The following is a 27,536-nucleotide window of genomic DNA, read 5'->3' on the forward strand; positions in this document are numbered from 1 at the left end:
TAAGCATTGTGTGGACACAAAACTTTCAGAACATAAACAACATTTTCAAATCAATCCACATTACTGCGAACAATATGTCTCACCTGATCTTTACTTTCTGGTCCTGGAGGTCACTAACAATTATAACCCTACCACTTTATCAGAAGGAGCAATCGAAAGCTAATTTCCCTTAAAGCCTGCCTCTTAACTCAACTAGAGGGACAGACAATAGCCAAGAGCTCCTGAGAGCTACCTTCTTCCGAATATACTCTCCCCAGGCTCTTTCCAATAATTTCAAGAGGATTTGTGCCTTTAATGTGCTCCTAAATGTGCTCCTAAATGTGCTCCTTAATGTTTAGTGATTGAAAAGTGAAAGGAATCTCTGCATGATAAGTTTAGGTTTAGGCATAACGGGGGGTTTATTGTTTAGATGTTGTTCCAGTAGTGTCATGTAATGTCATGTTTGTAGTCACACCAAGTAAAATGTAAAGTGTACCGGTGAGTGTAGAACTGATTTAGGTTAACATTGTATGCAAGAGTACATAGTCAGTATTACATTCAAGACAAATCACTGCAGTAGCATGACATTAATAGTGTGACTGGCTACAGTTCGGTGAATGTTCAGTATATTACAGGGTATTTAAAAGGACTACAGTTAAGAGCAATCGGCACTGCTGCATTCAAAATTCTCTGGTATAGGAAGCACTGTGTGGGTTAAATAACCTCACTAGGAAATTCTGTCAAGGATATGTGTAATAAATGTCATTATGATGTGACCCACAGCACTTATGTCAAATCCCATTGTGAGGTCTGTGACACACTGACACAGACGCCGTGGCAAAAGTCTCAGAAAGAAGGCGAGTAGGGTACAATTGCAGCTGTGCCAGTTACTGCACATGAACTTTATCTGGCTGCTTCTCTCCATCTCTCTAACACACTTCCTTCCCAGCGGCAGCCTTGACCCTCTTGCCTCCTCTTCACTCCACCGCATCACTAAATGCAGCCATTTTGGCTCCTGTAGGGCCCATGATAGAGCTTTGGTCGCCTCCCGGTCACATTCATACCACTGGGCCCGTAATGAAACTATGGATTTTCCATCCAAGTCCTGACACTAACTGCCTGTTTGTCGTGCATCGGGTGTCTGCGGCGCTATTCTGTACTGTATATATATGGAGAGGAGAGAAAAGATTCCCCCTGAAACACCATTACTGGAATTCTTTTCACATTTTGCTAGCGATGGTAATGGTCTGTCAGCTGAGTATCATTAACCCACTGGCATTACAGGCCTTAGAGTCAAGAAATGTAAAGACAGCTTTTGAATGATAGTAAAGGAAGGGGGGAAAACATACTTATCACTATTCTTATATTGTCAAATATTACATAATTCCCTTTTTTACAAGGTTTTACAACAAAATTAGGAACATTTAGGTATTAGAGCCAGAATACATGGCACAGTTGTAATCAGATGTTATATCAAAGCAATAGAGAGTGTAGATTGAATCCTGTTTGCAGCCACTGTGTTGTGCATGGTTGAGCATGTCCTCACAAACACAGAGCTCATCTGAGCGCACAAACTTGAAGACAGAATGAACATGTCAAGGGAGTTAATGAGCGAGTGTGCTGTCTCTGCAGTTTAAATCTCTCTCTTCCTCACATTTCTGTTTCCTGCTCTTACGCTCCACACACACACACACACACACACACACACACACACACACACACACACACACACACACACACACACACACACACACACACACACACACACACACACACACACACACACACACACACACACACACACACACACACACACGACCTACAATCCCACTTATTTCCAATCCCAGTTCAAACTGCAACGTTGCAGCAACCCAGTTTCAATGTTGTGACTGTGTTCCAATCCCCTGCCTGCACCACAAACATCAATGCTCCCTGTGACTCTCTCTTCCTTCCTCTTCCTCACTATCACCAGACGTGGCTGCCCTGACTACTGTTGCCATGGCAACCGAGGAGCAAGCCCACCACTGGGGGATTTGGAGACAACTTGGAGTAAAAACCACTATGTTATTGGAGCCTTATTATTGGGTGTGTGCTTGTGTGTGCTCGGGTGTGACTGTGTTTATTGTTGTGTGCTCAAAACCCTCTGATATCTTCTGAAGAGTAATAAAACAGGTCTCTCACGGGGGCATCGGTGCAGTCGAAAGCCATACCCCCACAATGGCACAGGAGGACAAATACAATTTAGAGGCAACAATAAAAGCCAAAGGTACACTCTTATGTAACGTCAGATCCGTCATTGATTTAACTACAAGGAAATACAATAGAGGGACAACTGAGTGAGAGAAAGAACAGAATTCAAAAAGAAAAAGAAGAGAGAAGAAGCCCATGCACTCATCGCATTCTCCCCCTCTCTCTCTTATACACACCCTCTGTGCTGGCCCTATCCATTCCAAGGTTATCAGTAATCCAATAGGTTTCCCTGGAACCAGGCAGTTTTCCAGAGACACATCCAATATCCTGAAAGCAGAAACATCCGGAAGGAATTCCTACCAATTGACACAGCGTTCCCTCTCTTCCTGTCTTTCTCTATGACAGGATGAAGGGGTTCCGTCCATCCTCTGCTATCCCTTTCATCTGTTCTGCCCATTTCATTTTTGTGTCTGGGACATTTATGAGTCTCACATTCAAGCTTCAGTGCATAGTCACACACGGTATATGAGCGGACTTCTTCCAAATGAATAATGGTGCATTTGCAAAAAGGCACGATGAGCCCAACACTTTCTGCCAATCATGTCTTTAAAACACCCTAACTGCTACACTACAGTAAGAAACCTTATCAACTGTATTCTCTCAGATCATGCACACACACACTCATAAACACACAAAAGTAAGACGGTCTTGTGTTGTTTCTGGGCCACTAGTTCCCTGCCAGTGACCCATGAATAGACGGCACAAGGCTCTTATGGATGATGACACAGCTGGGAGTCCTAAGGCTGAAGCTTGGAGCAAACACAGGCTGAAGATGCAGGGCTAGCATCCAACAGTGGGGTGGGGTTACATGGACTTAAGCTACATGGATTTTACTTTACTAATGACAAATAATTCACTCTCTAAAAATATCCATTGAAATCCACCAAAGAGGATTTTAGTTGGTGTACAATGCAAGAAAGCAGTTCATAAAGTATTTCCATGATGCTTTAACAAGACCATATAATGACCATCACTGTAATATACTGTATATTGTCCTTAGTTACTGCACATGCAAAAACTGCTGCACTTCATGCAGAGTTCTCGTGTTCCCTGCCCATTTTTCCTATGGTGTGCACTTGTGTACTTCCATCTGTTAATGAGGAGTGTAAATGTGTGCGTGTCTGCAGCTTCTCTCTGGGGACCCTGTTTGCAGTGCTTCAATTAACCTAATCCACCAGCAACACATGGACGGAGGAGCGGAGAAGGAGAGGGGTATGAGGATGGTTGGAGGGAGAGGTGACAGATAGGGGAAGGGAGACAGAGGAGAATATCTCCTCCTCCCACGCACACACACACATGTACGCACACACACCCACACACAGAGACAGAGACACCTCCATCTTGGCAGTGTCAGTAGCTGGCCAGAACATTGTAAAACCCACAGGGAGGAGGAACCTATCGCTGAAATGGCCACATGGGCTGTCAGAGGCCAACTGAACCATGTCCAGGGAGATGCTTCATTCAAACAGTAGCCAAGCTAAATGACCAATTCAATATAATAGTGAGGGCTTAATTGGCTGCAGCCAATTTAGAATGTCACTGTGCAATTAAGGTTATATAGAAAGTATGTCAAAGACTCTGGAGAGTGTACCTTGGTTTGCTAACTTAGCAATGCAAACCAGTATTTGTGGCCAGGTCCATTTTATGGTAGAGATGGTGTGAAGAAAGGAAAAGTAGCTAGGTGAAGTGAGAATATGAAGGGAGGAGTAAGAGAAAGGCTGAGTTGAGAGAGAGTGGTTGGGGAGTGAGGGAGTAAAAGAGAGGACTGGAAGAGGGAGGGAAAGAAAGAAGACGCACAAACAAATGCTAGCCTTGGGAATAGATGCAATCAGCTCCGTCAGTCAGCTAATGACTAATTCCATGGAGAAAAGAGAGGAGTAGAAAGAGAATAGCAATGGTTTGAGTTAATCAAAGAGAGAGAAAAACAGAGGGGCTGGGTAAAAGAGACAAAAACTGAAAGGGGGGGGACAAGAGACCGACAGTGAGAAGAGAGATAGATGCATACATGACTAATTAAAGACTCCATCAGTATGAAACATTTGAGCCAAAGGAAAGGATGGATAAATATTTTACCATGAAGAAGAGACGATGAGCTCTTTCTTTCTCTCAGACACTGCGGATGGGGAGAGAAGGAGGAATGCAGGGAAATAGAAAAGAGAGGGGCGCTGAAAAAGACATAACCCTCAGAGAGAACGTGAACAACACTCTGTGCCCAGTGGGCCTCCTCCTAAATGTCTAATTCTTAATTTTTAAGGGCTTAACAGATGGAAATGGTAACGCCACAAGGTCAGCTGCACCAATAATCGAGCCATTAGCTGTTTCTATGCTAGCTACACTAACGCTAAAAACAAGAACCTAAGCCAGTGCTGGAACAAGTTGCTCCTCTAATTAGCACCAAATGAAATCTCAATTGAATAATTAGAGTGGACTTGCTGCTCTGCACACAATGAACTAATAACAAATGAGCCACAGAAACTGAAGTTGCTTCCTTTTATCCAACTGTTACGCTAAAGATTAGCCAGAGGTTATTAGACCAGCATGGGGGATTGGCTTTCCGCTTGGCTATCACCAGCTAGTATGCTAACAGGATTAGCCATGGGGGCAGTGCAATATGGCTAGCAGTGGTCAGAAGGTGAGCAGGCTAAAGACAGGCAGGCTGAGGACAAGTTAGCGAGCCAGCTAACATTGTGAAAAGGTTCCAGGCTGAGGCTTTTCCCTCTGGGGGACACAGGGCAGGGGGGTAATTAGTTAAGACGGCGGGAGACGCCATCATGCTGTGTGAGAAGGATGAACACAGGGAGCTGTTGCATTTGGAGTTGTTTGTGTAGTGTGTGTGTAGTGTGTGTGTGTGTGTGTGTGTGTGTGTGTGTGTGTGTGTGTGTGTGTGTGTGTGTGTGTGTGTGTGTGTGTGTGTGTGTGTGTGTGTGTGTGTGCCTCAAGGGTGTTTGTATGAGGAAGAGAGAGAGCGAACTCTATGCCCAGCTGGAACATTGTGGCCCTGAAATGCTTCTAAAGTATATAATATGGTGTGATGACACTTTGGTAACAACAAACTAATTTTTTGTCCAGTAATCGCATTTGTTAACTAATAATAAAACCCTATATGCAAATGTATGCAGGTGAACATGTATTTGTTTCTATACGCACAATCGTTAATCATCTTAACACCACTAAACCAGAGGAACTAATCAAAAACAATCTATTAAGAATCTATTAGCTTGGCAATGGGTAATCTGATAAGCCTGCTACAGTCGCTTCCCATAGGAGAGTGTGCATGTGTGTCTAGTGCTGTCTGCATTCTTCACAGTATATTAGCTAATTTGATAGTAACTCACATATTTACACTCATTTACACTCATTTGGTATAATGAAGATGAAGAAGCTTCCCACATCTTGTTATTAACAGAAATTTAAGGGAAACATTAAAGTGCTGTGTCTTGTTCCATTACATGTCTTACTTCCATGCAAGTGTATCTCTCTATAAACAGATGATCATTCCTGCCACTTAATGGCTGGGGTTATGTAGCTTACACATGCTGTTGTTAAGGGCTTGTGGAGAGCTGTAAAGTCATTTAAAGACAGTTCTTTCTAAGCCAAGGCATGTAATGTGAGCTGCTGGGCATAATTGCAAGGAAATGAGCATGCAAGATGTTGTGTGAGAGTGTGTGTGCCTGTATGTAGATACAGCCACTGTGTGCCAAAGGTAATCTATGCCCGCTGTGCCAGTCATGCCTAACCCTCTGGACACAGTGCCACCACTCCAACAGGCCCCAGTGTGTGTCCAGGTTTGTATAGACCTGCATGAGTGTGCTTATTTTGGCTTGTTAGCTTGAGATACAACATCCCTTCTGGTGTCAGTGTGTGTGTCAGTGTGTGTGTGTGTGTGTGTGTGTGTGTGTGTGTGTGTGTGTGTGTGTGTGTGTGTGTGTGTGTGTTTATTGCCAGAAATGAGTGTGCCCATGGAGCCTTGGCACTACGCCATCCACCAGGTGTGCTGTTGGCTGAATATGTTGGCATGGTAAGAGATATGCCAGGACACTAAATCCTCTACCCACAACTTCCCTCTCTACGAGCACAAATCATGACCCATGTCAGCACCAATGACAATTTGCTGCAAATCTGACCAAACATTATTTTGAGGCCCAATATAATAATGTGGTAAAAAAATTGTGATCTTTGGCCTAATGCATAAAGCTTCCCTTATATTTCTCAATATGGAATCATAACACTTATAACATATGAGAGTATAATGTGCAGATACACTGAAAAAAGTTAAACAAATGTAACACTGCAAGAAAAGCAGGGATTCTTTGATGTTCTATCCCAAGATGTCTAATGGAGATGACCTAGAAACAGGCTGCCCTTGTCCTCACTTGGATCATGTGAGCATCCCAGCTTGCATCCAGACTCTGCTAATCTTCCCTTAAAAATGGATTCTAACATGGTACATTCATAATTCATCTTCCCCCATGTCTCTCTTTTCGTTTAGTCTCATTTTCTCACTGCTTTCTTTACCTCTCTCCTGTATTCTTTACTTTGCCTCATTAACCCCTGGTAGTGGTGATTTAGGATAGGAACGCCAAGGTAGTGAATGAGTAACATGCAGTGCAGTCACACGCTGTTGGACGGGCTAAAGTGCATTTAGTGCACTGAGACTATCAAGGGCTGAACTGTTTTTATCAATGGCATTAGCTAACAAAGGAGCCAACTGTAACTTATCATCCGCTTTAAAAGTGATTAGCTTTGAACATTTTACACCGCATTGGTGAAATTACTGAGTAATAGTTGGCGCTGAGTTTAAGAGACATTCGTTAAGATTTGCATTTGAGTACAATCAACTTGCAGTAACTCATACTGTCCCTTAATGTCACCAGTGCTTGTAGTCTGGTAGGAAATATGGATCGTTATTGCAAATGAGGCTCTGGTGGGATAAAAGTGTGCAGTTAGAGACACTGGTTTAATGAGACTGAGTGGGTGGATTTGTGTGTGTGTGTGTGTGTGTGTGTGTGTGTGTGTGTGTGTGTGTGTGTGTGTGTGTGTGTGTGTGTGTAAGATGTGAAAGTAAATGGATAAAAGGTTGTGCACCTACTTTTACATTTTAAAAAAAATCATACATGTACGTACTGTTATGTATTGTGTGTATGTGTGTCCGCTCTGCCCTGCTCTTTAATGAGAGAAAATGATTAGAAAAAAATAGAGCTCACTACATCTCCTCTCAACGAACACAACGCTCAACTATTATCAGGGAGAGGAATATTTGATCACAGAAAGAGATAGACAGAGAGAGCCTAAAGAGAATATGTAAGGAGCAGATAAAACCAAAAAAATTGAGAGAGCAGAAGCAGAGAGGCAATGTGAAAAAGCAATGGATGATTCCTTTTTATTATTCATAACTGTAGTCTTACAGTGGCTATTTGAGTTAGAATGAGAGTTATGGGTGCCTTTTAGACTTTTTTTAAACGCATATTATCCAACCATCTATTTGGCTGCTACTCCTAAACTGATTTCAGAGCAGAGGTGGTTGCACCTGAGGCCTGAAGTCGCACCTGTATTTTTATATTTTCTGTCTAAATGTGCATGTTTGTGAGCGTCCACAGGGAAATGTTGTGGGCTTTGTTCGGTTCAGTTAGCCACACAAGTGGACCAGCCAGCAGATGGGGAAAAGACTCAAACGGGCAATAACGAGAGATAATTGATATGCACATTCTTCAGCAGGACGCAAACATACAAAGACCCACTTAATTCTCAAAACCTTGCACAGATCTAGACATATGGACTGACCCAGATCCCACCTGTGGTAGTCATGTGCGTCGTAGTAGCCCTGGGTAAGATAGCACATGCAGAAACCATACATCATCCTCTGTACGGGAAGCTAGCATTGATTAAGTTGATTTCATGCTAGGTTGAATGCTAAGAAAGGGATCTTGTGTTGAAATAAGAAAAGATATACTCTGTATGCTTGGCTTTTCCCACTCACATTATGGCTTAATAGGGCTATATGTAATCTGAAAACGTAATTTAAAAGCTGTGCTGTCAGATGTGTCAAATGACACATTTTGCTGTTAATTTGGTAACATCCTGATAAGATTGGATGACTGATGGTGCTCTGGGAAAGAGCTAAATTAAGAGGAAAAACTCTTTGCAAGTAAAATGCAAAGTGTAAATTATCTGTTTTGTCTTGTGCGCCTGGTCTTGACTTCTATTCACTTGAACGTATCTAATCCCTTTGATCATTCTCTACATCTCCATTTCCCCAGTCTCTTTCTCATCCGTTCTGCATTTGTGTGTGTGTGTGTGTGTGTGTGTGTGTGTGTGTGTGTGTGTGTGTGTGTGTGTGTGTGTGTGTGTGTGTGTGTGTGTGTGTGTGTGTGTGTGTGTGTGTGTGTGTGTGTGTGTGAACTAATGACCGAGGGCTTCCCAACGCCTGCACAAAGCCAGCCTCTGTGCTGCTGCCCGGGCCACACAACTCATAGCACGGCTGGCTGAGCCAAATGATGACACAGACTACATACACACACACACACAAGAACAAAGTCACTATAGCATATTCACTGACTAGGACTTTCAGTTCAAAATCATATTGAGCAGAACAATAACACACATACTGAGAGTGATAGAAAGAGTTAACACAGAATTTGTTTTTCCTTCACCCCACCCGGTCAAATATTATTGGTGTTTCCACAGTGTGTTGATTTGTTCCTTTTTGGGTGGAAGTCCTGGTTATAAAAGGTTGAGAGGTGGACACACACACACACACACTTTGACAGGGCAGAATTATGCACAAGTAGAATAACAATCATCAATTAGGCCACGACATTCACGACATCAGTCTCCTGATGGTGACACCCACAGTCCCAGTGGAATACATCAGTGCCTCCACAGCAATATACACTTAGAAACGACAACCTGTCACTTGTTATTAACCCCTAAAATCCTGTGACGTGACCAGTGTAGTTACTATAAAATCACAGTAACACAGACACAAAAACAAATGTAATGGTCAACTACTGCAGCAAGTATTTAATTATATTTTTTTAGATTGTTATCATGGTCGTTATTTATCTTGCTTATCTTTATAATAGTTTTTATCAAATAGAACTAGTGACCAGACAGACAGAGCTGATACTGGTTCATGTTCTTGCTCGAGGAACCAATGCTAATTAGTTTATAGTAACACTTTGGCTGGTGCAGAGGTTGATCAAGTTATCTTTTAGTTGGTAGACTTTAACAATAACCAATAGGCTTCTGCTGCACTCAGTTTAAAGAATCAGTTTAAAAGGACTTTAATTCTGCACTGAACAACTTTTACCTTTTTATTTGAACAACAGTCTTACTTTTCCATTGTGTTCTGTTGTTACACTAGTCAATTAAAGTCTTATGTTGGAACGGACTGTTCCTGCTGTTGTAGAAACCTTGAGATAGCGGCATTGATGCCCCGATCAGATGAATGGCAGCAACTACCCACCTGAGCCCGGCATGGCCACAATGGGCACACAGCGGGCACTGGAGGCTCCTACCGCCTGGCCCACTGGCCCCATACACACAGCAGATGGCTCGATTTGGCCCCCTGATGGAGGGCGCAGCTGAGGAATCCTAACATGTGTTTATGTGTAAATGTGTGTGCAGTTTCAAAACAAGCCTATACAATAGCTATTGGATTATTGACTAGGATCCTCTCTTTTGTTTGGTGTCCTTGGACCACCTATTGACATTGTATATATGTGTGCAAGTGTGCGTGGGTCATGGTGAATGCCCGTTCATTGTCAATGCTCAACAGTCCCTTAAAAGTGCAGAAGTGACAGAAAGAATCACGTCAAGGTCCATCTGCTCACTGCTTTACAACACAGACAGAGGCAACTATGACATGGTGTTTCTTTAAATGGAATGACATAAAAAGGAGGAAGTGAGATATGATACATTATGTAAAGCTAGCGTGCTAACAGATCAACAGGCTCACAAAGTGACCAATGACAAGCCAGGCCAAGCAGACAGAAATAATGAAACAGTCAAAGGTAATAGAGGCTTTTAATCCTAAATATTAAGTTTAGTGGATGGTCGGTCCACTGCTGTGTCCTTGACCACAGCGGTATTCAAGTGACCGCTGGAATTAGTTAATCACACCAGTGAACATCACCTCTCTTCATCACTTCCTTCTTTCCCCCGCCTCTTCTTGCTCTTCTTTCTATCTGCTCTATCTATCTCCGTTCCTCTTCCTGTATCTCTCCTATTGTCCCCTCATACCAGTAGTCATTAGTTAGCGTCCCGTTTGTGTGTGTGTGTGTGTGTGTGTGTGTGCACGTGTGTGTGTGTGTGTGTGTGTGTGTGTGTGTGTGCTCACAGCACAGAGGGACTTCATTAGTGCATTAAACATGTTGTTTGTGCCACTCTCTTGTTGCTCTTGACAACCTTGAGCACTACATTGGGTAAAAAATAGAGTGAGTTTTGATAAGACACGATATTAAAGGAATTCATGTTCAGCCAAATTACAAATGAAGAGATGCTCCAGGTAAATGTTACATGTTAAATGTTACATGTAGGTAATTTTACTTTAAACATAAACATCTTCCAGGATCTTGATGAAAGACGGATCCATTTGGCACACACTGGTTGTTTATTTTGTATCTATATAGACATGGTCATTATCAATAATGGGAATTAAGTTTTCTTATTATTTTTGTACCTTCAAATACGGTGCTTTGGCTTTTTCAAATTCTGTCAATCCTGTCCCTTTCTCATCCATCCTATAAATATTCTCCCTGATTCTATCCCTTTCTTCCTTCCTCACCCTCAGGCACGGCTCCACCGTGGCCTCATGGTCTGCATGCACTCCCACAAAAGCATCAAAAGCTAAAAACACACTCATGCAAAAACAGATCCTGATGACTCAAACACCTACTTCACTGATGAGATAATAAGCACACATAAAAAATACTTATGGAAATAATGACCCGCAAAAAACACAGGAGTAGAAGAGGACGCACCAGTGAGAAAGAATCTTTTATCACACACTTGTGATTCAGTTACTTTGTCTTTTTTCTCTTCCTGCCTTACGGTTATTTTTGCTAGCACTGCTAGGATTCTCTGCGAGTCTCTGTTAGTCTCTGTGTGTGCGTGCATATGTGTGTGTGCATGCATGCGTGCAAGTGCTTGTATGTCAGGTTTTATGCAAATTGATTATTTTCCAGGACCAGATTTCTTGTTGTTTTGAGGTTTTCTGTCTAAAGCAGAAGGCAGCCAAAAGAACTGCAGGCTCTTTGGCTCCGTTGTTACACACACACACACACACACACCTATACAACAAACCTTAACAACCTGATGTAGCATTACTTTCCCAGGAGATGTCTCTGTCTCGCACGCGCGCGCACACAGACACACACACACACAAACACCTGAACCAGAGTGCACACCAGCAAAGAAGAAAAGACTTGACGATAGCTAAATAAATAAAGGGACTACTGCCAAGCTAAGTGAATGGGTGTCACTTTGACAAATGCACAGTGCTGAATCTTAGTCAACACTGTATTGTTTGTTGTCTCTCGCTCCACATTGCAACACACAAACAAATCCATGCCATCACAAGCGTACACATTATTATGCGTACTGTGAGTGACAAACACACAAACACTGCGTGCATACACAAACACACATTAAAACCACACAAACACACAGCCTGATTATACATTCATAATATTGAATGGATGACAGGTCTTGAGCAGTGCGGGCAGAAAACAAGGTGAATTCTAATGATGTACCAAGACATGACACATAGTAACAAATACCCAGGCTGCATACATGCATGTTACATTGACAGAATCTTAGTTATGGCACATTGTAAGAGAGTGTAAAACTAACAATCGACATGTCAACATGATGCATCGGTGTGGTCAAAATGTGTGTCTGATGTTGACATAAACCCCAAACAGCTAGTGTGGTGATATACCTAAAAAGGACAACAAAAACCATTAAGAAATGTACTACTTAACTGTTCTACTAAGTTATATACGTACAAAGTTAACTCAAGCAGAGTTAGTACCAGAACACAAAGTTGAGAAGTGCATCCATCCATCACCGCTCTCTCTCTCTCTCTCTGTCTTAGTGTAAATCTAGCCACCTGAATTAATCCACACTACACAGCTGACCAGAACAGAAAAGCCATTCACCAGTCATAGCTGTTGGATTGATTGAAGGCAAGCTCTTAAAATTAGAGGCGAGGCGGTACACGGCATTGGGATACAGCAGTAACATTTTATGTGTGACGTGACTAACATGACAATCGATGAGGGAGTCGCCACAGACTTGCTTTAAATTGCTTGTTAAACGAAAAGGTTTTAAAGAGGCACTTGAATGCCCTGTTGGAAATAGCCAATAGCAAGAAAAATGGAGCTGACTGCATTTAATCTTAGTGTAAAAAGTGCTTCCACAGTGCTTCGTGACAACAATTAGGCTGCAAGCATACCGTTTATCAATCACAGTAACCACCACTGGCTTATTCTATTTATACGATAAGGAAAAATTGTATGATAAAGGCAAAATAAAAATGTAAAATCATTTCTACCTTCTTCAGTTTGCCATTCCTCGTGCCAACAAAAGCTACGGTGTTGCCACGGTAGTCGTATGCTGCCACCGAGGTCATGCCATCATCTTTGTCGATGAAGAGGGGTGTGCCCTCGATGGTGCTGGTTCCCCCCAGAGGCTGGTTGAAGTCCTGGCCGCAGAAGTTATCGTCTATCTGCAGGGGCTGGAGGAAGGAAAAAACAGACAACTATCAGACAAGAAGTTTGATGGAAGAAAAACCTTTTTCAAAATTCAATTCTGATTCTGAGAATGTCATTTTATAGTATTCATTTTATATCCTAATAAGGAAAAATACAAATCTAAGTAGTGAGAGACGCTTTCTTTGGGTTGGGTCAATTAGATTTGGTGTGTCGATTGTGTATAAAGATGTTCTAGAATACCACAAAGTCTATTATATCTTGTGTACTTTCAGTTCATTCACAGCATACACTTGAAATAATCTATTTTTTTGTATTTTAAAGCCTGTATTTTTGTTAAACAGTTCAAAGTATAGAGAGAAGGACTGGAAGAGAGCAGCAACATCATGCACCTTAGCCCAGTCCTTTCAAAGGAAGCTACTCAAATAAAATCTTCAAGCCAGCAGAGGCATCTAAGAATCCACTTGTTCCTTGTTTCTATATCACAGTGGGAATACAGGCAGGACTATAGGTGCATCATCTAACTTCTAACAATTTACTTGATTATCTTACATGTTAAGCAGCCTATTCAAACATGAGCCATTCATGAACACACCCTTCTTTCTCCCAGAAGGCAATCCCACTGTGCAAAACCTTCAGCATTTGGTTAAGTGGTCAGTCACGGCGGCGACATGGCAGTAATCCGGGTGACCATGTGACAATATCTGGAGCATTCCAGTGTCACGAGGGCCCCGTCGTCCAAAGCAATCTGCCTCCCAATATGATGCCTTAACCACTCACAAACACAGAGCATAATCAGTTGCCTATGAATTAGGGTTAAAGTGCCACAGATTATGAATGGTTTTGGTAAACCAACACAGACGGAAATTGACTATTTTGATAACGGATTGTGTAGGAGACTTTTTCCAGATTCACGAATGGGAGAATTCCACATTTTCTGTTTTATTTCATTGTAAATTCATTACTGTTGGTTTGTTTTCAAGAAATGAGCAATTTAATGACATCAACTTGGGCTCTGGGAAATCGTGATGGACATTTCTGACATTTTATTAACTTATTAAAAATAATAGTTTCAATGACAGCTTATGAAAGTAATAGCTACTAGCCCAGTGTTTGATAATAAACACCTTTGTGAGTTAATCAAAAGAAGTTCTTATTGGATGCTGCTTTGGCAAAACTGTTTTTGACAGAGACCAAATGTATGCGAGTACAGGCATGTGTTGCTGTCTTAAAACTCAATGGGCGTCAGTGTGTCAACCATTGCCAACAGACGCATACGAGAGAGAGAGAGAAAGACAGAGACACCCCCCCCCCCCCCCCCCACACACACACACACACACACACACACACACACACACACACACACTTTTTGGGAGTGTGTAAATGGCAGTGTAATCCAGTCTTATCACTACATCATCTGATTGATCCACAGAGGAGAAAAGATAACACTCCCCTCCCTCACTCTCTCTCCCTCCCTATCTGCCTAAATTGCCTGCAGCGCAGCACATGTCAATAACCCGTTATTCTCCCTTTTTCTACTACTTTCTCACTCTTTTTTCCTCCATCTACTTTCAGCTGATACAGTAACTAAGTAAGCATCAATATCCCCTCCCTGTCCTTTTCTACCTGTGCCCATTCATCCCTTCACTTCTAATCTCTCTGCATCTCCCTCTTCATCCATCCCTCCTCGGCAAGTCCCCCTCTGCCTCCATCTCTCACTTAGTTGCTACTCTTTCTTCTGTCCTGAGCACACCTCTTTGACCTGCATTATGTTCTCCAAAGATTGTAGTGTGTGTGTTTGTGTTTGTGCAGGTTGGTAGGACCATAAATGGAATCAACAAAGAGCTTGCCCGCTCTTGCTCTACTTTTTTGTTCCTTTGTACAGTGATGTGACATGGCAAAAGCAAAAAAAATAGGACATTTTATTTGAAGCCTCTATGTGTGTGTGTGTATATGTGTGTGAGAGACAGGACCACACACAGCCATTACCTGAAACATCTTTTTTTGTAACAACTAATTGCCTGGGGGCAATTTATTTCCTCTGAACAAAAGGTAACTGACACCATAACACACACCGACAAAAAAACACAAGTAAGGACGTGTAAACCTGCACACACACGCACACGCACACGCACACACACACACACACACACACAGAAGCCTCCCCGATACTTTCTGCTTGTACACAGAGATTTGGCTACAAGCAACGAAACAATTCCTGTCGTCTTAATATGAAATACAACTGGGGGCAAGCATTTTAAACCATATAGTCATGGAAGAGAAATCCATCAATCTGGACTAGAGTCAACCCCCCCCACACACATACACACAAGCAAACCAATGCCGTCAGAGCCTAAGGAAAACAAGTTAAACGGGTTAATCCATCTTCTATGAAAGAGACACACTATTGGAAATACTGTATATAGCAGCCCCAAGAGACCGTAAGGGTTAACAAATAATAATAAAAACACCACTACACTCAACGCACACGCAAACACGCACACACGCACACACACACACACACTAGCCGATACAAGTCTCTCTAGGGCACTGGAGGGTAAAGGTGATATAGCATTCTTGTAGGTCTAGAAGGTTTAAACAGCATGGATCAGCATGAAATAAACGGCATTCCCCTTGAGGTTGGAAAGCATTTTAATGGAGGATACATTCTTAAGTTGGTTCCGCAATTTAAGACACAAAAAGATCCCCATGTGAATTGGAGCTGGTATCTAGTATGTAAAAAATATTGCCCCTGCGGTCTCTGAAGGGTTATTGTCTGGAAAACATATTTAACATTCTGCTGTGTTTTCAAAGATGCCGAACTCCGTCAGGGAGGAAGGAGTTAAGCCGACAACCTTCCACTGACTTTGGCAGCAGGGTCATACTAATGCAGAAGAGGAGGTTTCTCGTTTAGATTTTAACAGGGTGCATGTGGCACTGAATGAAAGCTGTGAATATGCCGTTCTGTTGTGCTTGGTCTTTTCTTCTTAAAGTGGTCATATTATGCTTGTTGGCGTTTTCCCTTTCCTTTACTGTGTTATAGAGTATATCTCTCTTTTGTGTGTTTGTTGTTTCATGTTTACAGGTAAAAAAGACCACAGAGCTCAACACACGAAGAGCCGCAGCAAGTGATTTTTGAAAATTAAACATGTAAGTCTATTCTGGTACAATTTCTAAATATAATTATGAAGGTGAAAATGAGGATATTATGAACACTTTAAGATCCCCTTTCAAAAAAATAGTTGTTTAGAGTGTGTAAAAACTAAAAACACAAGTTAATGTTTTTTTCCTACCACTATTCTAATCACAAATTTCACAAAGATTGTACATTTTAACATTGCATATGGGTTGCAACCTATGCTTATTTTCATTATTGATCAATCAAAAAATCAATTGCTTTGGCTATAAAAGGTAGCAAATAAATGAAGCAAATAAAGCCAAAAATGGCCATCACAAGTTCTCAAAGCCCAAGGTGAAATCTCAAAACGGTCCAAAATCCCAAATCTTTTCAGTTGATTATCATTAAAGACCAAGACCGGTAACTGATTATCAAAATGTAATAATGTAAGCTCTGCTGCATACCCAGACTGAAAGAATCTCCTTAAATTTTGATCTTTAATGGGAGTTTTGAAAGGGTTCATATCCAGGCTAAGAGTGAAGCATTGTAATGACAGTGTGTATACACAGTATGTGAGCTGTCAGCTGAGGAATGTCACAGAGGGATGTGTAACCTAGATTCTGCTGATACAATATGAGGACTGCACACAAAATATGTATTGAAAGATTTATAGTGAAAAAATGTCTCTCTCTCATATATATATATATATATATATATATATATATATATATATATATATATATATATATATATATATATATATATATAAATAAATAAATGAATAAAGGTGTGTTATAAAGGTAGAAACACCTAGTTGAATGTTGCTGGCTAACAGCCACAACTGTGGTGGCTTCCCCTGGGTGGAGCTGCTTCAGCCACTTTACGCTGCAAAATGATGAAATGTAGTCATTCATATGCCACCAAACACGCGTGTCCACACATCCCAGCCCACAATAACACTGACTATTCACAGATGTGTGCTGGTTGGCCCACGCTAGAGGAAATGGTTGAATAATCATCCCCTATGATTGCTATTTCTTAAACGTATTACGTCAAGAAAGTATGTCTGGGCACATAGCATGTAACCTCAAGTGGAATTTGTCAATAGTAACCTACATTCAGAAAAACATACGGAAACAGCAGAATACAATACGGGCTTATGCACAGGAGCATGGTGTTGTTGTTTGACCACACTGCTTTGAATTATGGCTTTTAAGCTATAAGGAAAACATGTACGGCAAACACTAAAACCCTAGTTCATTTGGCAACGTGAATTCATTGGGCAGCTCGTTACATTCACAGGCGCCATGTTTCCACATAAAACCTGTTTGTGCAGAAGAAAGACACCAAAAATATGTTTTTGTATAATGAAGAGCTGGAAAGGAGTGGCGAGGACATAAGAGAGAGGGACAGAAGTGGCTGGTATTAATGCTGTCAGCATGGTTTAGAGACAAGCCTACATTCATCTGTGTGTGTAGCTGCCTGTGTTCTTTTGGGCATGCATGTGTGTGTGTTGCCGCTTTTCTCACTAGTCATAGGCTGTATCCTTGTCAAGCAAACAGACTAGAGCCCGACTGATGAAGGATTTTTAAGGCCGATACCAATACGTCTATTGGATTTTTTTTAAATCCAATATGTTGTACATACAGCTGCAACACATTTAAGTGAAAAATATCTTAAATAAATAGCCCAGGATATACGTATTTAAAAAAAATGTATCTCTGTGAAAGCTCCTACACTTGTTTTCAAGAATAACTGATTAAAAGAGTAAGGCAGAGAGGGGGAGTGAATTTATGTAATTATGAATGAGTCCAGCAGGCTCCGTCTCACACGCTATTATTCTACCAACTGAAGTTAGTTGCATTGAATAACTTCTTCTGTGTTTTTCGTCGTGCCCGTCGCGACAGCAGAGTTACCAGCGAAAACCCTGGTACAAATGCAGGTTTGCCTCTCATGCTTAAAAATATACGGCTGTGTTAATAACAATTAAAACTGTAGACAAATGTCTCTAAAAGTCAGTGTTCTATGAAATTACGCATAAAAAACAACAACAACAACAAAAAGGGGGGGGGGGCTTACGACTGTAATGACACTGATGTTTTATTGATATGAATAGTTATGCCAAATTATATGGTTTAAATAGACAATACGCAATGCTAATGTAAATGCAAGCCAACACTATTCATTTAACTTCACTACTTCAAAGCATCACTGCTTTGTGACAATAAACAGCAATCCCCAAGAGAACACTGTTCTGAAAATACAGCATATGGATGTAAAAACAAGCACAAATCAACTTGCAGACACTCGCACACGTCTAAAACAACCTCTGTGTTTATGATAACAAGACGTAAAAGTCTCATAAGGCTCATAACAGACGTCACTGGCTCAATGGAGACAAAGCCATGGACACAGAGTGTGTTTGATTGGTTGGGTCTCAAAGGTGTTGGACAAAATGCATTAAAAACATCTTGAGTGAAAAGTGCAGTGTTTCTACAGGCTGATGATTTTAAACTCAAGACTACAGGGGTTTAAGGAGAAGAAATCTGTCTGAAAAAAATGTACTTTTGTCCAAACTATTTACAATTCATGAATTGTTTTGTTCCAAGATGCTGTAGCTGTTTTTCTACAATGTTATTGGATCTTGAACTGATTAATAATTTAGAAAAATAGATGACTGCACCAATTCCATATTCATGGATTGCAGGGCAGTCATTTCTATGTTGAGTGCACTCCAGTCAGACAGTGAAACCTCAAGGAGTTGGCACCTATCCAGAGAGCTGCTTCCACAATCTGTCACCACATGTTTAGACCACAATCCAACTGAATGTAAGCGACAGAGGAGGAAAAATATATACTGTATGGAGGTATGTACAGGACTACATAAACCTGAAAATGCATGCAAAGAAGCATACAGTCTGTTGAAAATGAACCAATATACAGTTCATAAGCTGACAGAAAGAGGGCCGAGATTAAAAGATTGTCAGTTCAAAGTTCCACACCAGCTGGAAAATGTGGGTGGAGAAGTGAGTAAGTAACACACATCTTCCCTCCATCCTAAACCACGACAGGTGCCCTTAGGCAAAGTACTTAACCCCGAATGTTAAGACGGAGATGCTCAGTGACCAGCAGTGGAAGACTGGTTCAGCAGATCTAAAGGTTGCACAGCAAAAGATCTTTTTTCTTTTTATGAAACAAACAAACAAGACGTATTAAGCAGCGGTTTTAAAATATACACACACACACACACACACACACCCCTAAATGTAATGTATCTATACAGGAACACTGTATGACTGGTAGATGATTATGAAAAATAGACCTCAACTGACCATTAACATGGGAACCAAACCATAAAGCTTGAAGCATATGTGAGCATTTAAAAAAAAAGTTAAATAAACAAAACACACCGAGACTATTAGAATGCGCAATACAGGCACAACCCCTGCCCCAGATTCTCTGATTACTCCTTATAATGATGTATGCAACACACCACCCATGCACACAGTACAGATCAATACATAATTACACTGACAATTAGTATCATTAGAGGGGTGCTAGAGATGAGGATTTGTTGAGCTAAACACTCCTGAGAGAGAGAGAGAGAGAGAGAGAGAGAGAGAGAGAGAGAGAGAGAGAGAGAGAGAGAGAGAGAGGTTTTCTATTGTCCTTTAATAATTGGATGCAAGTGACACTTGAGTGGGTGGGACATTGTTAGCTCACACATTCCACTGTCACGCAGTCAAAAGAGTATGCTGCATACAAATGAGCAAATTACAATTTTCAAATCAAATAGCTAAATTTTAACCTGAAATGACCCATTAGTACCAATAACGTTTAAGGCAACCCACCTGATCCGTGTCTCCTAGCGCAACTCATTTAGACTGTCGATTAACTCTGCTCGTCAACTCCGGCTCAATTAATCAGGTCTAATTACTTAAATGCATTTGCCAGCACATCCTTTTAGATTAGGTTTGCAGAAATAGGACTGTGTATTACAAAGACCACAAGTGAGTTACGCTCATTAGATGATATTCATAATGATGGATTTAATAAGGTTAGGAGCTGGCCAATTCCACTTGTCTTTTCTGAAAGAACGTAATGACAATATGCTTAAGGTGGGCTCATGACGTGCACAATATTTGTTGGAAACAGCAGTGCGGAAAACTGTATCTGAGAGCAAATACAGGATCCTAGAAATAAAGAGAACTCACTGTGTTCTCTATTGCATGCCATTCAGTGAGTGAGTATAATATTCTCCGATAGTGTGTGTTCTTATCAGCCATAGGTAAAAGGGCGGGTCATAACATCTGCTATCCTGCTGTAAATAGTCTCCAGGGTGCAGCTCGCCACAGGACGTTACTTACTCTGGTAGCCACGCTCCTCTCAGCAGCTACGCTGACTAGACAAAAAGCACTAGACTCACTGTACACTGATAACTTAGTTCCAGCAGCAGAAATATCTGTTTGTTTGAAAAATGGGTGCCACAATTCTCCAAATCCTCGATTCGATTACATTTTAGATTCTGAGGTCACAATTCGATTCAAGTCTCGATTTTTTACATTTATTTTTTTTAAGCACAGGTTGCTGTGCCATTTTTAGACTAGACTTTTATGCAATATATCTGACATTTGTTTGCAATTTAGCACACTACATTGTCAAATACAAAAAAAACATTAACAACTTAAATTATAATGGACATAACAATTAAAAAAGAAATTGGACAATAACCTGCCATCTAATTTATCTTGTAACTGCAGTCTTCTTCACAGAAGTTGACATTTAAGTTCACAAATAAACAAACAAAAACAATAAAACTGGGTCTAGCATGCTGATTAAATGCCTAAAACCGGAGTTTTCCACCACAGAATAAGATTGCATATCTGCAGCTATGAATACTCCTAAGGCGCTTGTAATTGCATTTGCAGGAGCTGAGTTTAATTCCAAATGAAGACGGAAGAGTAGTTTGTGTTGTTGTGCGTTTAATAGATACGTCTCTGTTTCTGTCGATGGGTCTCCTGCATCTGCTTCTTTAGTTGCTGTCATATCTTTTTTTTGACTGGCTGTGACTGTTTGGGGATACGACTCGCAGCACTTCAGCTTGTGTGTTTTCTCCGCTTGGCAGAACGCGAAATGGGGGCGTGCAAGGCGACGTGGGTGGGCCTAGTCCCGCGCATCTGCTTGCCTTCATCATGCCTAGTTTAATAACTCTGGATTCTGCTGCAATATTTAAATGTGACGTTTTATACCAGCAACCTATAAGTGATTGGACTGGTAAGCTGATGTACCCCAAAAATATTATTCTGCTGAAAATAGGAGGTTTCTGTCGCCAAGCAAAGTCTCCGGGAAACATTTTTCTGGGTCCGAGGGGTGCAGTTCCACCACTGACCGCTAAGCCCACGGTTGCATTAAGACACGGCCCTGTTCCTGGGGGCCTGTGTGGCCACTTGCCAACCGGACGTTATGGCGTGGCAGCATTGACCGTTTCATTTTTTTTTTTAAATGGATATTTAAGATTGTGAATTAATTTTGATCAATTTAGATTGAAAATCGTGACACCCTCAGTGTGAAACAGGACTGAATAGTTTAGTGTATGAAGTCGTTATGCTAGACACCATCCAAAATCTAAATAAAAACCATCCATTAAAACATATCCCAAGGAAGAACACAGCACCACTCGCACCGCCTCACAAGTATTGTCTTGTGAAAGCAGTGTGATAATACCACAGCAATGAGCACAATCAGGAACAAAAAAAATTTTTTTTTTAAACTACGTTGCACAAGTGATCACTTACATATCGATTTTAGGTTTAGCATCAAATCTCCCCTTTGACACTGACTGTCATGCAACTGGCGGCATAAAATGAATGCTTTTTTGTTGTTGCTTTGATTGATCCTCGATTGATTGATGCATTGGCTTGTGACAAAGTTCAAAAGCTCACCATCCATCTGCTGTTTGAGAGAAAGCTTGGTACTTTGAATAGTAGAGACAAGCACAAATGGTTCCTCCAGCGAGGAAAGGAAATGTCCCAAGTTGTTTGTTTTTCTCCTTTTTTCCTAAAGTCAACCAATGTTTCTATTTTTCTAGATGATTAGTTAAAGCTACAGTGGCTAAAAAAAGACTGTTAACCGACAAGCAACAAACAACTGAGTTAATCAAATATTAATTGCAATTACGATCACCAAAAACAATCTTACCAAGAAAAAACATTATATATATATATATATATATATATATATATATATATATAGGGCTAAAAATTAAAACGGGGAAATTATTAAGCCATATATTACAGTTCAAGATGTTTTCACTGTTAATTTGTTAAACTAGTTTAAATGTCTTTTCACAGTTTTTTAAGTTAATGCAATAATTCAAATAGTCAATAAGTAATTGTGTTAAATATTCCACACTCCAATACTGCTTTCATAATTACAAAAATAATTGTAATTGGGATTTCTTTTCCTAATTAAGCCGCCCTAACATGTAACCACTTTCCTGCAACAGCTTGTGTGTCCGTGTGATCATGCAACAAACCTTTAGTAATTTAAATAATATTGTTTTTAACTGTTCAACTGATGGTATTAAAATCGGTCAAACTACGTCTTGTCAGTTAACGGTTCAGTTCAGTTTAGTCCAGTCCCTTTAACGGTTAAATGGTTAATTATTAACATCCGTATTAGTTAAAGTAAGCTTATATCGACTACAATTAGTAAGGGCGCAGGAAGGAGTGGCCAGGATTAGGTCGGCCAGTCTTCATATTCAGCATTAACAAAGAAAGCTATTTAAAATGGGGTTTAGACCATAAGCTTACTTTAACTAATTTTAATGTGAAAGAAATACCCAAAAATGCTTAGCAATTAGAAAGTGCCTTGATCAGCAAATATTTCCGACAGTCATGGGACATCTCTACCAATAACTGGCGCGCAGTGCGCTCAAGCTAATATGATCACAGTTCCCTGTGCTGCCCCATTGTTAAATTCTATGACTTTCTATAACTAAATACGTGTTTTCTACTAACGGCAAGGGTTACAGCCGGCTAGTTGAATGTTTTGCTTGCTGTTGAGAAAATCGTCATTAAGGAAAAGATGACTTGACTTCCTCCAATTGCAGGACACCTCCATGATTTTAGTGATATTTGATAAACACCAAAAGAGTTTTGTTGTGTTCCTAAATCCTCCTTGTTATCCGTATTATAACACCTAGACACACACACACACACACACACACACACACACACACACACACACACACACACACACACACACACACACACACACACACACACACACACACACACACACACACACACACACACACACACACACACACACACACACACACACACACACACACACACACACACACACACACACACCACTGAGGAGGACAGTGGGCTGGCCAGGTGACAGACACCGATATTATTTGTGCAGCAGCCAGCGGTCAATCAACCTCTCCTCTCCTCCCTCTATCTCCCCTCATTCTGTCTTCTGCCCTTTTTCTCCCGCTGTTCTCTGCAGTGGTGGTGGCAAAAAGATTTCTGGGGCTATCACTCTTCCTCCCGTCCTCCTCTTCTCTCCGTCTGTGAATCACTGCCTCTCCTTCGAGCACACCCTGGCTGTAAAAGGCTTGCTGCTTTCTCCTTGGCTGGTTTTCCTTCTCTCCATCTCTCCCTTCATGCCGTTTGAACGGTTTGTTCCTCTTTCAGTAAAATCCCCATTCTTCTTTAAATCCCTGTCTTGCTAGCTAGAGTTATGTGTAGTTAGGAGCACTGGCAGCTTTTGTCAAGACTAAAAAACATAAAATCACACAGGTGTTGAAAATCTAATTTCAAACATGTTCAAAGAAGTTATGACGTTTGATTCAAATCAAGTTCAAGAGAGATCTTTTCCGTCAAATTAAAATTCTAACGCGTATCGTTAAAAAAAGAACGTTCCATCGACATCACATTCCAGTTAGCTGGCTGTGACTGTAGCACAAAACATGGCTCCCCAGCACACTCTTTCATCTGGCCTGAACACACAAATCTAGGCATGGTCATAGTCATGTGTACAATGTGTTCTAGAATCTTGCCAATTTGCCAGAATTCTGGACAGAGTCAACAACACTGCTAACTTTTTCTCCTTTTTGTGCTTTCTTTCTCAATGTCTTCCCTTTTTCCTTCAAGCATCTTCTGTGGCTTGCTTTGTTCATTTTTTACACTCTTTGTCTCTCTCATCTCCAGTCAACACCATCCATCAAATTCTCTTACTCTCTCCTGTGCCCTGCTTTGGCATCTAACTGTTACACTGTCCCTCTCTAACTCACTGTGTCCTCTAATTTTTACGCCTGCCCACGGGCTGCACCTCTTTCTTTCTCTCCAGTCCCTCTCTCTGATTCCACCTGTCATCTTTCTCATTTACCTCCTGAAACTCGTTCATCCTTTCTCATGCTCACCTCTTTCGTCTGTCTCTGTCTCTCCCCCCCCTGTGGGGAAATGGTTTGTATTGATCCACTCTCCAACCGGGGAGAAGGTCAGGGGTTCACTAATAAAGCTCAGGGACAAAATAGAGACACACAAACACACGGGTGCACATACACACAGCAGACAAATATAGCCAGGTAGCAGGGCTGTGGTGATGAATGGTGTATATGTGAGTGCGTGCGTGTATGGGCTACCCACATCTTTTTATAACAGAGCTACTTCTAATATGCCAAAACATTTGTTTTTCTCTGTACCCATAAACACATCACCCTAATGACGGCCACAGGCTAGAGATTATGACCCAGCACAAATATGAACTCAACACAGGGAGATGACAGAGAGCCTGGCCATCCATCATGGCTGTGTGGCTAACAGCTGGCCAGCCCGTGCCCCCCCTCCCGCCATGCCCTCTTCACCGCTCTATTGCAGGGTCAACATAGGGTTACGTATTCACCCTCCTACCCCACAACACACAGCCTTTCCCACACTGCAGTTGAATGCAGTTGAGCCTTTGTAGCCTAGAGGTTAGAGAAGCGCGTTTGAATTCCTTGAGTAGCTGGGAAAATCTGGGTGGGGTTCAGTGCCAAACACCAGTAGCTTAGAGAGCTGTGAAGAAATAAGGATGGGGAGATGACTACGAATTAGTTTTGTAGGTTAGTCCTTTACTTATAGTCCAACTAATGCCATCAGTAGCAAATAGTGGAAAAATGGCTTCTATTAGCTGGCTAGAACAACTCTCAACTTCTTTTGCTATTTCACTTGTGCTGCCTGAGTCAGCCTTGTCTGTGTTTCTCTGTTCTTGTTATGTTGTGCAGCACCAGCTCCCACACTGAAAAATGATATCAGGCATCAAACATCAGATTTAAGTTAGCTCAGATCACTGACTGTGTTTAAGGTCAGTAGTGGGCAGCTGACATCAGGTCACTGCTTAGGGGCAATGTGGCAGACGTCATTAACCTGAGGCTGACCCCCCCAAGCCTTGCTGCTGTTGTGGGGTCAGCCAAACAGCTGATCTCCGAGGCTATTACATCCTCACTGCTGACAGCTTATATGGGACAAGGGTTTTTTCTGAGGATGTTTAACAGGTGGAACGGTGGGATGCTTTTTCTGCAAAATAATTGTAAAAATGAACAAAACTCACACTTCATGTTGGCTCACAAGTAAGTCTTAGGACACTTAAGTGGAAGCACTCTTTAATATTATTGGTTTTACATGTGCTTTCCCTTCTATAGCCAGTTAAATGATCTACAGGATGCAGGATGGTAGGGCCATGTTAGGAGAAATGCAAACCAGTATTCCTAGTTTGGATCCTTATCAAAAGCAAAGACACTGTCAGGTTTTTACCTGCATAGAGAAACTTTTGGCGCCCCCTAAGGAGGTTTAGCCAGCCCCAAAGGACAATTACCAGTACCAAAATGGTAATTCAAACCTTATCTAAATGTGTTTAAGAACAAATTACCAAACAATGTTGAACAAGCTGAACATTAACTTGAATAGGAGAGTCCCAGTGATTTATTTAAATATTATAATTTTTTAACTAGTTTTGTCAACTAGGGTTTTATTAACTCAAGCCTAATATTCATGTGTGTTTATTACATTGTCAGAAATAACAGGTCGGATTTCTGTCAAATAAGGTAACACAGTGGGTGCCTTTGTAGCTCACCTGGTAGAATGTGCGCTCATATACAGAAGCTCAGTCCTCACCGCAGCAGCAGGTTCAACTCCGAACTGTAGCCATTTGCTGCATATCATTCCCGTCTCTCTCCCCTTTCACGTCTAAGCTGTCCTGTCATATTGTGTCCTATTCTGAGCCAGGAAACACCCTGACTGCACGACCATTTAGACTCCTTTTAGGTTAGATAGTCCATCTATTGAGAGTTATCATGATGGCAATAATTTTACCCTCTAGCTAAATGCTGATAAGGTAAGCAGCATATCAACAATGCCATTATCTGCCCTGCATGTGCATTTGCACATACAGTACAGTTGTAACTGGCAAGCACAGTGAGCTACCGGATGATGTTGCACTGTACCGCATACAGAGGTAAAGTCAAGTTCTTCGCTGTACTTACCTGAGATTTGTACCACAGCACCCTTCACCAAGTGCTCCTGCTGCACCAGTGCAAAGGCCTAATTAAAATAAATGAGATAGCTTGCTTTGTTGCCTCAGAGCTATTGTCAGTGTGATTGGCACAAAGAAAGAAAAGCACAAAAAAGAATGGAGAAAACTACTGGACAGGAAAGAGACTACATCTTCATAAGGTGGCAAACGAATGGACAAAAGGTACGTGGAAGAGGACTTTGCTGGGTCATTCACATCGCTACCACACAAAACACACCTGTGCACTCAAGCTAATAAAGACGTATGCAGAGAAAGAGTGCTATTCTTATCAAGTATCCCACTCCATTAGTTGCACCACAGGGTGAATGACGCATGCATGCCTGTTAGAAGACCAAAACAAAATAATGTGCACCGACTTTAAAACTGCTTTACAGGCCTTTTAATTATTTATTAATATTAATTATACTTTACGAAAGTGAGCTGGAATGGAGGGATGGGTGATTTTAAAGGGCACACAGGATTAGTATTAGTGGGATTAGAATAGTTTATGTTCTATTTTTGTATTATAATCTTGTTTTAGTTTATTTTTTTTAATAGACCTCTTATTTATTTATTTTAATTCTTTATTTATCTCTATTATTGCTGTTTTTGCGTTTATGTTGCTGCAACAACTCCATTCCACTACCTTATCTTTGGATGGAAAATGAAGACACAAGGACAGATGGTTAACGTAAACTGAGGTAAACTTAACACTAATAGATGGATGAAAGACATAAGAGGCCTAAGGCTGATGCAGTCCGAGAGAGTGGGTAATCAAGGGGAGACAAGAAAATAAGGCATGAAAGTCAGAGAAAATAAAAAGGTGTGAGCAGGTATATACACTGTGTCCACAATTGAGGAAACTAGAGTGTGTGCTGTTGCGCAGTTCCTAAGGTCTCCAGTGTGAGTGCATG

At 41.2% G+C, this 27,536-nt stretch overlaps 1 protein-coding gene across 1 annotated transcript in view; it reads right to left on the bottom strand.

Annotated features, from left to right (window-relative positions):
- The window catches only part of LOC117943400 (plexin-A1-like), a 191,797-nt gene that overhangs the window by 123,026 nt on the left and 41,235 nt on the right, over window positions 1-27,536 (bottom strand). Inside the window, exon 3 of the mRNA XM_034869500.1 lies at window positions 12,785-12,967. Coding sequence (XP_034725391.1) covers window positions 12,785-12,967 — 183 coding nt within the window. The remainder of the gene's footprint in view (window positions 1-12,784; window positions 12,968-27,536) is intronic.

Source organism: Etheostoma cragini, chromosome 4 (assembly GCF_013103735.1).
Source record: "Etheostoma cragini isolate CJK2018 chromosome 4, CSU_Ecrag_1.0, whole genome shotgun sequence".
Taxonomy (NCBI): domain Eukaryota; kingdom Metazoa; phylum Chordata; class Actinopteri; order Perciformes; family Percidae; genus Etheostoma; species Etheostoma cragini.